Source organism: Falco punctatus (genome assembly GCF_963210335.1).
Source record: "Falco punctatus genome assembly, chromosome: 7".
Classification (NCBI taxonomy): domain Eukaryota; kingdom Metazoa; phylum Chordata; class Aves; order Falconiformes; family Falconidae; genus Falco; species Falco punctatus.
In genome coordinates this window covers 59,754,954-59,768,258 of record NC_137587.1, presented here as the reverse complement: position 1 = coordinate 59,768,258, position 13,305 = coordinate 59,754,954, and the positions used below count along the sequence as shown (strand labels likewise).

The 13,305-nt window shown below is 39.0% G+C and overlaps 1 protein-coding gene across 4 annotated transcripts in view; it reads right to left on the bottom strand.

Annotated features, from left to right (window-relative positions):
* Positions 1–13,305, bottom strand: part of ADAMTSL3 (ADAMTS like 3) — a 195,280-nt gene that overhangs the window by 19,343 nt on the left and 162,632 nt on the right. For all 4 annotated transcript variants that reach the window (XM_080396390.1, XM_080396392.1, XM_080396391.1 and 1 more), the window contains exon 24: positions 1,650–1,832. In XM_080396390.1, coding sequence (XP_080252516.1) covers positions 1,650–1,832 — 183 coding nt within the window. The remainder of the gene's footprint in view (positions 1–1,649; positions 1,833–13,305) is intronic.

Genomic DNA, 13,305 nt, shown 5'->3' with positions numbered 1-13,305 from the left:
GGCCAATTCCTCTGGTCCATTATGTGCAATTATGACAGAGTGCTACAGCAGAAAAAAGAAGAAAATCTTTTAAAATCTCATTATGCATAGAGATAGCATAATGTATGCAGAATCATATGCCTGTCACTATAGCAACGCCTCCTTTTTATCATATGCCAGACAGAATAACTGCCAAAACTGTGGGCAATCTGTCAATAACACACAGTTCTTGCCACTTAGTCAACATTTCTGCTTTAATGAATCTGCATAATACCTATGATTCTTCCAGAACGGTTTAAATCTTTTGCTATATTCTAAATTCTGTGGGTCATTTTATGTTCAACATTTTTCCTCAGTATGGAATGCCTGTGCAAAGCCTCCTGCTTGTCTCTGTAAACACTGGGACAAAAGAGGTTCCGCAGAACCTGTGAGGCCAGTGCCACACAGGCAGAAGGCTGGTTGCCCTGTCAGTCCTTAGGAACCTGTATTAGAAAGGCTGCACAGATTTTGCTCTGCTGCTTGACTGCCCCAGGTCAGGCAGTAATTGCTGTAGTGAAGTCCAAAAGGCTGACGTGATGTTGCTTCAGACAACATTGAGTCAGGGCAATCAGCAAGTTCTGACACCAGGAGTCATCCCATTTCATTGCAGTTTCGGCACAGCCAAAAAATTGCAGCATTTGGCCCTCTCCTCTCCACTCAAGATTTAATTAAACTAACGTCATATGACGAGGAATAGAAATGAAGTTCAGACTCTTGTGAGCAGTCCTCCCAGTCACATCATTATAATAATATTCCTCTCTGGAACATGTGAAGTTTTGATGTTCTCCACGAAAACTGAAACCAAGAAGGGAGCTCCAGTCTACACTCATCCTGACACAGAGACTCCTATTATGTCTTTGGTACGTCTTCCTTGGCCAACAGATCCAAACAACTCTAAGCTGCCTTACACGTGTGTGCCAAAGAAAGAAGCCTTTGTAACAGGATTGGCCATGTGTAACTGCGTTGTACTTCATACAGCAAAGTGGTGAGAAAGTTAACCTCGAGAGCTGAATGATCCATTTATTGGAGCTATTTGCCAGGCATGATCGTATTATACAGTATAACATTATTAATCTACTTACAATAGAGTCATTTCAATGGAGTTTTTCTTTACATTTTCTATTCTGAGACTTAGCAGTTCATATTCAGAATTTTTTGTTTTCCATGTCCCTAAGTTTTATTGGCCTCTATAATAATAATAAAAAAAAAACCAACAAACCCACAACAAAGCCAAAACCAGCCTTTGCTTTCATTTCCCTGCATTTCCCTGCAGATTTTCTGAATAACTCAAGCCTGCTGCATTTCCCTAGATAAAAGCACTAGGAACAATGCAATATTACAGTGGATTTAGTCTTCTAATGTGTCTCCTGCCTCTAAGGGCAGATATTTGTTGCCTGGAAGCAAGAAGATGGAACAACTTTTGAAGAAGTCACAAGTCAAACCATCTGTACCTAGATACAGTATTACAGGAAACACAAAATAGAGAACACATCCCAGGGAGTCAGATACAATTGAAAATTCCAAGTTCGTAATATAGCGTTAAATATCCCTCCAACTATTTTATTGGTTAAACTTCATAATCAAAGTAGCTCACTGTTGTTATCAGTCAGGAATTCTCATTTAGCACTTACCAGTTAAGTGGAGAAGAGATGCAGCTTCAGCTTTTCCGAGAACGTTATTTGCTCTGCAAATGTATGTTCCTGCATCTTCATAGGAAACATTCCTCAGAAATAAAGAGCCATTCAAAACCAGGAAAGAATTGCTTTGTGGAATATCCTTCATCTTGAACCATGTTACATTTGGTTGGGGAACACCTTTAAAATGCAAATAATTAAATCATTCATTGTGAGAGATAAACCATAGGGTTTATACTGTTAACTGCTACTATAACATCCAAGAATCCTAAGTTCCTTTGTCATGTCACAGGTAGCATAAACCAAACAACATTGCAGCAAAATAAGTAGTTTCTCCACTCACAACAAAACTTGTTAGTTGTAAGCCCTATCAAAAATTAAGCATCCCACCTAGGTTAAAGGTTAAGCACTGTAAGGCAAGCTCTCAGAACAGCTTTAGAAACTGCCACCAGTCCTACATAAGCAACGTGCTCATGTGTCTTGCTACTGAAAGATGTGAGACCATTAATCCCGATCAGGACCAGCTGATGTAAAGATCTGCATAGCATCTTTTCATTCAACCTGCATCCCAGAATATATGAAGCAAGGAAAAAATATTCAATTTCTGATTAAAATGCGAAAAAAAGAAGAAAAAAAAAAGAAATGGAGGCAAAATATTTTTCATTAAAAAAAAATAATAAAGATCTATGTATCAATTAGATTAGAAAATCCATGTGGCCAATTTCTGCCAAAAAAACTTCTGTAAACTTCTCCAAGTTGCAGATGTCATATGTACAGCTTGTAACAACGTGGGTGAAGGAAAAAGAACAAAGCTATTAACAACTAAACAAGGAGCTCAGTTGTTAAGCAATCTCATTTATCATGTTACAGAGACCCAAAGGTCTATCATCATTCCTACCGTAACGCTTGAACTCTGAGAATCTCAGCATTTGCAGATAACTTGTCATTCTAAATTTTAATCATTTAATGACTTTGGACATTTATTTTTAATTAGATGATTTTTCTGCTGTCACAGTACACCTCCGTGGGAGGACTTCTACTGTTCCATTTTCTTCAACCATTGGCCTTTAAGAAGAGATTTTGCAAGCTGGCAAATCAGACACTTCATTGCTTGTGCTCTGCTTGAGCTGCAGCAGCAGAAGCGCTCTTTCAGAGCTCCAAAATCCCAGATAAATCACTGGGTAAGCCTAAAGTACACGGCACGGTGAGGAGCCACGAAGGAGCACAAAGGTGCAGGGCACTAGACAAGTCAGAGCGGTTAAACTGTCTTTCACCTAACTCTTTTTTTGCTAAACATACTGATCAGTGCTCACTGAGGACTACCAAAAGAGGTTCTGCTAAAGAAGCTGACCCGAATGTGGGACACTTGGAAGTTTCAGCCATATTGAATGCTAATTCAGTCTCCTCTCTTCACAGATCATTGTGCAGTATTACTTTACAGATGATGTCTTCATGATGTGGAATAGCCTTTAGGAACAACTTTAACATTTCAATCACTGGCTTAGCACTTCCAATGCACACCTCAAATTTTTCCTTTACTGTAATAGGAACCAGACATATTTTTTGGAACTTGCTATTACACTAAAGGAAAAAGTTCCCCCAACCATTTTGTCTAGAAAGACAGTGGAGAGAAACACTCTTCGGCATAATCACAGATTTTATTCTAGACAATTTAGCAGCTGTTCAGTGCTTTTAAACTCATGAAATTGTGTTTTACTGAACAAAACTGCGTAAAACAAAGTGCAGATCTGCAGAGTGCACAAAGGTCAAAAAAACCCTGCTGTTTTTCAAGTTTCCAGAGGAATCTTTATGCCACTTTGAAAAATCCTTTTGGAATTAGGATGAAGTCTTGCTTTAAGGGTCTTTTTTCCATTTTACCCCAGCTTTCTGGCTAAAGTGTATCATTCTCAGACATATTTTTCCTTTAGAGTGTACTTTCCATGGCCATTCAGGCGTATATGCTTACTATACAGATGGGCTGAGGAGGTGCTGTGAGGATGCTGAGCTGGTTTAATCTGAGGCCTAGAGGTTTGCAGCCAGACTACCCTCACTGGCACCAAAATCCAGCAGACTGATCAGAGCCAAAAATAAGCCAGAAGCAGCACGGTTGAGATGGGACCGAAGTCAAAAGATTTTATGTAAAATTCCACAAAACACAAAAATGTTTGGAAAGGTTTAAATTTAAGCTTTTAACCCGAGCCTCTATCAAACTTCAGCCCAGTATCGTCTCACGATACAGTCCTCCCTCTGCTCTCACCACGTCATTCAGAAATGTACCTCATCCCTGGGATTTAACTTAAGTATTTCTTTCTTCCAAAGTTGGTTTGTATCCTAGAGTTTATCCCGGAAAAATTGCCATGTCTGTACTCTTCTACCCATGTCTCATTCAGAGACATGCAGAGCCTTTTAAAACCTGGCCTGGAGCTCAGTTTGCAGAAGAAATCTGCAGAACAGCTTTGCCTCTCATTTTAAGTTCAAAATTGGGTATCTGTCACACACCTTAAACTCAATTTAAGTTACAGCAAATGATTCCTCTTTCTTTCTCCAAAGAGCTGTATACATTTCTCTTTAGCGGAAACAAGCAATACCACACGCACAAGTAAATCAGACCATTTCTCAAGAGAATGGCGTGAATACACAAACATAAATTCCAGGTCTAAGGAGCAGAAGTGTGGACAGAGCCCTGCATGGCAGTCCAGCAGCCACTCCAACTGAAATGACAATGAATCTATCCAAGCAATCTTAGAGGTGCTGTCACTTACAGATAAGGGGAGGGGGGCAGAAATCCATGAAAAACCATCAGTTAAATACATCATGGAAAAAACAACACTATTATACGTGATTATCGCACACTATCATTTTAAAACAATGTTATCTAGATACCTTCAGAGCGCATCCATAAACGTGACCTGTTTGAGTTGAAAATAGTAGTGGAGATAATCACAACATTCCTTCATTGTATTTTACCCCAAAACTACTATGAAGTAAGATTTTTTTTTCTAAAAGTAAATTATTTTTATGTGAACTGTATGCTGAGTCCCTCTGAGCTGGCCTCTTCACAAACGTTTTGAGGACCCTTCAGCTTTTTGCATTTCATGCACGTTCCTTTTCTTTCCCCAAACTTTGTGCTATGTGGAAACCAATTCACTATCCAAGTGAGCCTGGTAGATATTGGACCATCTGCTTAAGAACAACTGGTATTTGAAAGCAAGTTCCCTCCGTGACCTTTTTCCTGGGCTTTTGGTTAGGTCGCCATCAGGAGTATTAAGGCAAATCCTCAGCTTGAGCCCTGAGCTAAGGGCAAAAGGAAGATACCTTTCAGAGCAGAGTTCAGGAACCTGTTACAGGCTGGAATATCGCACGAAGGGAGGAGGGGGGGCGGGGGAGAAGAGGCAGTTGGGTGTCTGCACAATCTGCTGCCAGGACACAGCTGTACACTAGGAATCAGTGCGTCTAGCCCTGCCTTTCAGGGGAAAACTGGCGAGCACAAATCCGCTATAAAGAGTTGTACATTCAGAGAGGTGCAGCAGAGAATCTGGCCAGAAACTGGTTTTTTGTGTGGTACTACCACATCTGCTGATAGACACCCTATAAACGGATACAAGAAATTAAGCAGGAGAAAAAGACATCTCTTTTAGTCCAGCTCCTCTGCGTTCTTCGGCAAAGCAGTGTGTACATTTCAAACTCTTCTGGAGAGCTTCAGTTTATCTGTATATTCATATTGCCAGTGAAAAATTCTTTTCTGCCATAACTCCTATGAGAGACCCTGAGTTCTTTCATATACTGTCATTTCTGGAATTCCTATCAGGAAAAACTCTTACACTGTTGGAGGAGGCTAAAAATCCCTATTTTTAGGTGTGTATTTACCTTTTTAATAGTGTCTGTGCTTAACAGTGCTTTGCATAAAACTTCTTTGCATAACATAGCACATAACCCCAGCGTGCAGTCACCATTTGCACACTGCAGGTGATAAAGCTTCCATCATGCTGATTTTTTTATGCTTCTCCTTTAGAAATTAGATTATATTTACTGCTGTTGAGATAAGATTTTTCTTCCCTACTGGTCTGCAGCACTGCACACCAAGTCTCATCTATCAGTTCTTGTGAGAAAGCAGGCAAAGTATACAATTCCCACGTTCCTCTCTTGACAAGACTTACAGTAGCACTGTCTGCAGGACAGAGTTCAAGCATACCATCAAAATGCAAGAAAAGCTGCTTTTTTTTTTTTTCCCCTAGGCAAATAGTTAAGGCCTAAAACCTGCACTTCACCTCTTAGTGTTCATGTAAACAAAACTGTAAAAGTTTTAAGTATTGTTTTCTTATCCAAGGAGAAAATAAACTAAGCAAAAATAAGCCAAACACAAGGTGTTGTTGTTTTCTTCTTCTTTTTTTTTTTTTCTCCTTAAAGGAGCTGAAATTATACTTAAGCTTTAGGACATCTCTCTATGACTTCATGGAAGGGTTCATCCTGTGCACAAGGTTGAATTTTAACTGCAGATGCTTGACTCTCCTTTACATAAAGGTTGATTTACTTAGGGACTTTACATGGACACAATAACATTCACAGTCTTCAAGAGTCTTTTCCATTATAGATTTGAAGCAAGACTATTACAGAGATGTTTAAAAGCTAATTACATTGAGTTTTAAAAATATTTCCTCCTTGCCACTATAATTCTCTGCCCTCTGTTCTGACTCAAAGAAATCTCTACTGTTGTCATTTGTTCTTTCCCAAACGGTTTTAAGATGTGTCTTTCCTTTCAGCTTACTGTCCAAATTTAACACATCTACATAAGCTGCTTCTACAGAATGGCTGCCTTTCTGTACCCATCAGAAGACAACAAATCACTCTGGGAATCATTTCCTAGACTTTCTCTTCAGGAAAAAAAGTAAATCTTCCAGTTTGTAATCCTGGAAGGAAGTCGTTCCCTATCTACACCCAAGAAAATATTACTTTCAAGCTGAAGAATTCCTGGTTTGATCCACAGCCAGTACAAAAAGGGGAAGAGGTAAGAGAATGGCCTGCAGCCACCTTTGTTTCCTCGATACCCCACCTCCCTGCAGATGCAGCTGAGGATGAGCCCAAAGGTATCAACTCACCCAAACTGCCAAAGGTTCAGAATCCCCGAGTGCAATTTAGATCCCCGTGATTCAAATGGGAGATCCATCACTGACATCAGCTGCCAGCAGAATCAGTCAATCTTATCCTATGGCTCCGAGTCAGGAAAGCGCTTATGCACAGGATTAAATCCATCTCTATTAGCGAATGCGATTAAACACATGCTTAAAATTAAGGATAGCTGTAACTGTCCTTCATGAACAAAACCTCAAGCCTTCTTAGTCTTAGAAAAACCTTAAAAATCAGAGTCTTACTCTTGCAATGGATCTAAATCCTCTGATGTTAAAAATTTCTACTATAGACTGAAGTGGCTATAAAACTTAAAATCAGTTTAATCTATTTTTCTGACCTCAAACACAGGTTATTTTCCACTAGCACTGGAGCAGCTCTAAAATACTCAATGTTCCATGAAAAAAGTCATTTTCCACCATGAATGGCCCTGGGACAGCAAATGTTATGGAAAAAAACCTCCAGCTCCGGATGGGACTGTGAAACATGTGTTTAAAAAACAGCAAAAAAAAAAAAAAAAGGAAAAAAAAAGGAATCTGCACTATAGGGTGCCCTTAAAATATTCAGTGTTCAAAAACAAATTTCCTCCAACCTTGAAAGCCCTATGAAATATTACACACCATAAAAAATCTTGGCCTACTAACTAGTTGCTCTAAAACATTGGATATGTCTTCAGAAATTTTTTCCCCCAGCTATGTAGAATCTCATAAAGTATTCTGTATTTCCCATTCAAGAGCAAGGCAGGACTGTGCTGGCACAAATCACATTTTGCTGCACTTCACTAAAAGTTTACCTAACTTTAGAGGCTAAATTCTATGTCATCTTTCAGAGGAAATGATTCTGGGTCAGTAATATACACAATGAATGCAATCTGATTATTATTTATTCTAGGCTCACTAACACCTACAGTGGATTTAGCATAACAGTGCAATTTCTTTGATTGATACATCTTCATATCTTCTCCAGCAGAAGTCGCAAACTGCCTTTACATTCACCCAAATTATGCTTAACTTCTAGCAAACCCTAAAAACCCTAAGCCATGCTGCTACTGAGGTTACCTGCATGGATCTTGCCAACTTTACCAGGCATAATAGCCTTGGACAGAGAGCCAGCATGAGACATTTTGGCACTTGGTATGATCCTCCAGCCTGCCCTCTGACACTGCCTCATTCTCTTGCAAGCTTTCAAAGCCATTACCTCTGCCTCTTCCTACCAGCCATGCAACAGCCCCTCTTCCTAGGTGGTAGCAACATCTGGCAGGATTTAGACATACTTACTGACATCTGCTGGCCTCCTTAGAGGAGTTCCTGAAGCAAGACCCCTTCCCATCCCACTCTTGCTACAGCTCTATTGGGTCCTGTTTAGTTCTCTGGCTGTCAGCTCAAAGAGAACACGATCTTTTTTCCAGCTGCAGAAGTTTACGGCTAATATTTTTCAAAATCAGGCATGTAAAATCAGGCAGCTATGTGTAGGCAAGTCAATGAGAGGCTCTGAGTTACGTATGAACTCAGAAATGACTGTTAGACTGAATTCTGTAGTCAGCCCCCAACAGAGACTTGGTTGGGGTTCATTAGGGCAATTCTACAGTTCAGCACTGTTACCAGAGACTGGTTTGCCCAACTGGTTAGTAATTATACTTCCACTGTACTGAACAGCCGTGCTATATCACCAAGGACCCAGACATTTAGGATCATAAAGTAGATACACATACGCAGGGACTTGGAAAATCTAGTTTTATCAGAAATCAAAGAACTACATCGGAGTCGCCATTCTTAGTCAGACCTGAAGTCCGTTTAACTCAGCACTTTGTGTCCAATGTTGGGCACGTGGGGAGGTGTAGGGAGACCACTAAAATCACGGCATCGATTGAATCACCCTTCCTCAGTATACTTTCCTAGCTTCCAGAAGCAGAAGCAGCACTTCGGCCGTCATGCTTGTTTCCTCTAATATTGCTCTCCTCTCCACCTTTCCTATCACTACTGTATCCTTTTTGAGATGAGATTAGCAAGTTCCAAACAGGATTCACCACAGCTTTAAGCAACAGCCAATTTGTATTTTCTATTGTGCTGTCCATTCCTCTGCCGTAAGTTTTGATGTGCCTTTACAGACACCACCCAGTATGTGTGCTGGTGTTCCCACAGAACTAACCAGCACGCCTCCGCAAATCTTTCTCTGAGCAGCAGTCATTCAGGTACAGCCATGTGCACATGCCTATACTTAAGGTTATTTGTTTTATGTGGACATTTATTCTGCAAATATAAATTATGACCATCCTTTGCCCTCATTTAGCTATTAAACATTATTTGTATGATCCTGATGCAACTCTTTGCAGAGACTTTTAGACCTGATTAGCCTTTATAAATCCTGATTCTTTATACCTTTAGTCAACTAACTGTTCACATTTTTTTCAGAACTTTTATGGAAATGTTGAACATCACAAATCCCAGAACCGAGTCTTGGGGAACCCTGCTGGTAACCTCTCTCCACTAAAATCTGAACACTTGTTCTTTCTGATCATTTGATCAGGTACTAGCCCCAGTGTGCTAACCTCTTCTGTTATACTATGAGAATTAGTTAAAGTTTACCTGGGGAAGTTCCTGACAGCTTTTTGCAAATTGAAGTAGGAAGTATCAAGGGAATACCCACCTGTCTGCTGACCATTTGAAGAACTCTCAACAGAGTTTTTTAGATTTTACCTTCCTTTAACACAATCCATCTTGCCCTTCCTGAATTTGAAGGAAACCCCTGCTTCAATAAGGAAAGCTGGGAGAGAAAAGGAGAAACACCCAAAAAAGCAATAGTGTAAACCATTCTGGTTTATGGGGTTTTCCCCAAAGGAACTCTGTAAGCTGTATTTACATTAGCAAGTAGCGCATGGCATCAGGAACATGCTTTTAAAGAGGCAGAGTAGGTACCAAGATCCCAAAACACACGAGATGTGTGCTTGGATGAGGGTCGCTTTGGACTACTTGGTGAATCTTGCCTGGACCCTTGGACTTACTGCCCATTAGCGTTTGGAAAGTAATGGGTATGGTCCCCAGGCACACCTTTCAGCTTAGTTACATCCAAAGGGATTAATTTTTCAGGTTCCCAGACTGTTGCAAGACACAAAGCAAAGCACAATTAAGCTTTTCAAGTACATCTTTCAGTCCTCCCCGCTTATGCCTGATCCAAACAAAAACTCTAATGTAGATGCACTTAAAGTAAAAAGAAGTGTAAGATCAAAAGATTTTGCATTTATTATACTAATTATAGTGTCATTCCTTCCTCGTAAAATAAGTCTGTACTTACCCCTTAATATCTTTGAAATCCATTATTAATACCTTTTAGAAGAACACACAAAAAAAACCCTAAAAGAAATTAAAAGCCAGAATCCTATGTATTAAATTGCTAATTTTCTTCACTGAGATGTCTTCTGAGGGGTTTAGCATAGAAGACAAAGAACAGCATCAAAGTTACATTTGGAGTAGGGCACGTAAATGAAGGAACAGATGGAAAATAAAGTTCTTGATTTGTCTGGACCCGTTTCAAGTTCCAATACTGACAGCAAGTAGCTGGTCCATCTCTGTGAAGCGTACGTGCAAAAAGATGACCCTTCAACAGGCACTGCGTATTTCTCACGAGTGTCTTATCAATATTTTATTTTTAGAGAGCCAAAATATATGCACAGGAATTAAGAATGTGGATGAAGACAGGGTTTCTACTTTTAAAAGCCTCTGTGCCAAAATACTCAGAGATGCAATATAATGTATATATAATATACCCAATCTCAGTGCAGTCTATTTCCCTTCTACTCTGTTACCAGGAGGTGGCAGACAATGCACATTTTAGATGTAATTTCTTCCCCCCCCCCCCCCATTCAACTTAGAACTTTCAAGGTTTCACAATAAATGGAGTCTGACAGTTTTAGTTTATTTTAGTAATAATCACAAGACGATCTTTTCTGCAAATACAATAAATGTTATCCAAGAGCAATTTGGAGCAATCAGTATTGATATTTATACCATGTGTGTTGATTGAAAAGCTCTTGGCTGTAAGAATGGAATATGAATCTATCCAGAATGTTATGAATATCTTCTAGCATATGCTCATGTGGGAGCTATAAAAGTGAGTTTATTATAATTAGTGGAAAAATAGTTTTGTTATAAAATTAAAAAGAGAAAGGAACTCAATGCTATTAGCTTCAGCAGTTTAGCTAACAAACTGTTCTTTGAGCTTCTATTTATAGAATGCTCTTTAGCACTTTAAAGGTTTTTTTCAATCCGAATGTAATTTTTGGAGTGTGCAAGGAAGACTTTCAAAAGCACAAAAAGAACCAAATCAGTAACAACAACTTCCCCCCCCCCCCAAAAAAAAAAAACAACCAAAAAACCAAAACCAAAAAACAAACCAAACAAAAAAAAACCCCAAAAATGAAAAAACCCTGTAGTCACCTGGCTAATACTGCATGTTATATTAAACTTCAAGTCCTTTCCGTTAAAACCATCAAACAAGCTGTCCTGTGTAACATGCCCTAATGAACCCAGGGCCCCTTAACTAGAATATATTTGGTTTTCTTTAGGCCTTGGATAATTAAGAGGTGTATTGTGCAGCCATTAGCCAGCCAGCAGAGGAAGCTGGAAAGTATCTCTTTACAACATCACCTCCTCTCTACCCTTCACAACTGTCTTTGTCAGACTGTTGGGTAGGTTGCTCCAACTTCCAGCTGAAGTTCTGCTCTATGGCATGATATTCTTCCCTAAACGAATTGTTAATTTACTATTTTGCATAGGCGCACACTTTTTGTATGTATTTCAGAAAACTCCTGAATAGACCTTTGCACTGCTTAACAAAAAAGGGAGAACTCAATATACCTATTCTCTACAGATAGAAACAATAAATTTACAGATTTACTCACAGAGAAAATTACAGTTTGAACAACTATAAGAAAGTATTATAGATTATTCAGCTTACAGAAAAAAAACACATAAGTCATTGCAGCCAAGAAATTTAAAAGTAATTTAAGATTTCTCTTAGTGGCATGGCACTAATGTTTTTCACATACACAGACACCTTATTTATCAGATGGTTCTTCTTATGGAGGACTATTTTGTGGGCTACTGGGAGTCCAATAGATCAGATGTATCTGCTTGATGCCACTGAGAAATCTGCATGAGTAACCTCTGTGTAGAAGGATCCTGGATGATAAGTATGTAGCAGAACACGAAGAACACACAGAATCTTATCTAGTAATACTTCACTTAGGACAGGCCCAATGAAAACACCCTTCTTTACGAGCATGCAGGAGGAAGGGCACTGAGAAAAAGGTACTCCAGACCTGACACTAAAAGAAGGGCTCTCTTAAAATTACTTTTACAGTTCATTCTAAGAGATCCTCAGCTAATAGACAGTCACATTTGGTCACTATCCATGGGCATTTTGACTAGATATTAGTTGTAAGGATTTGCAGTGGGCTATTACTCCAAGAAGGCAAGAGATTATTACTCTAAATCAACATGCCTGATGAGGAGAAAAGGACTTTTGCAGACTCACATGGCCTGTTTGTAGGAACAGATTTAGAGTATAAAAGTTACAAATACTTTTAGGTTGTGGTTTTTTTTTTTTTTTGATTCAAACTCTTGCTTGTCTGATAATTCACATGATGTTTTATCAGCATTCTCAACAAAGTTTGCATACTACTACACTGCAAATGGACATATTTTTGGTCCCATCTATTAGACAAATGTTAGCATAAAGTGCTATTACATTCAATCTTCTGAAGTTAGTGGTTTATTACTTTTCATTAAGGAAAGCAGAACAGAAAAACTCTGCTTACATCACTGCAGAAGTTGTTCTGCTTCTAGGCTTAGTGACATTTTAAGACTTACAAGCTCTATTTTATTCACAAACAGTAATACTTACTTCCTTGGCAATCACAGGAAATCAAGCAATTAGATAAATCATTTTTTAAGTCAACATTGGTGCCTTAGCATAACTAAAGTTTGGCTCATAGCTATACACAATTCTAAAGCATTTGGAAATCTACAGTCCCCTGTGAAAATATTAATTTATATTTAAATTGCTAACGGCTTACCCATCCTAACAATATTAATATTAACAGTGTGACATTAACTCTCTGCTGAATTTGAGATGTAGGTCAGTTATACACAGAGTTGCCAAACTATAGCTGGAAAATATTACTTCATCAAAGAATTAGCCTTGGTACAACAGTGAATAGCAGAGCCACATGTCCTAATATATGTCAGCCTGGCGCCACTATTGTATGCAGAACTATTTGCATATATATATTTCTATCACTACTCTGGTTCAGTATCAACACTCCTTCTGATACGCACACCCCCAGCAACATGAATGGCACACTGACTCCTCTGAAGTCTCTCTCTGCTCTCACTTGCAGTGTTCACCATTATTAGCACTTTCATACATCTTCTTCAACAAGGCACAAAAGGCTCACGGTAGCTTATTAAATATTTGACAGAATATTGCCGCTGTGAGTTAAATCTTACAATTTAAACTTAGCAGACGGAGA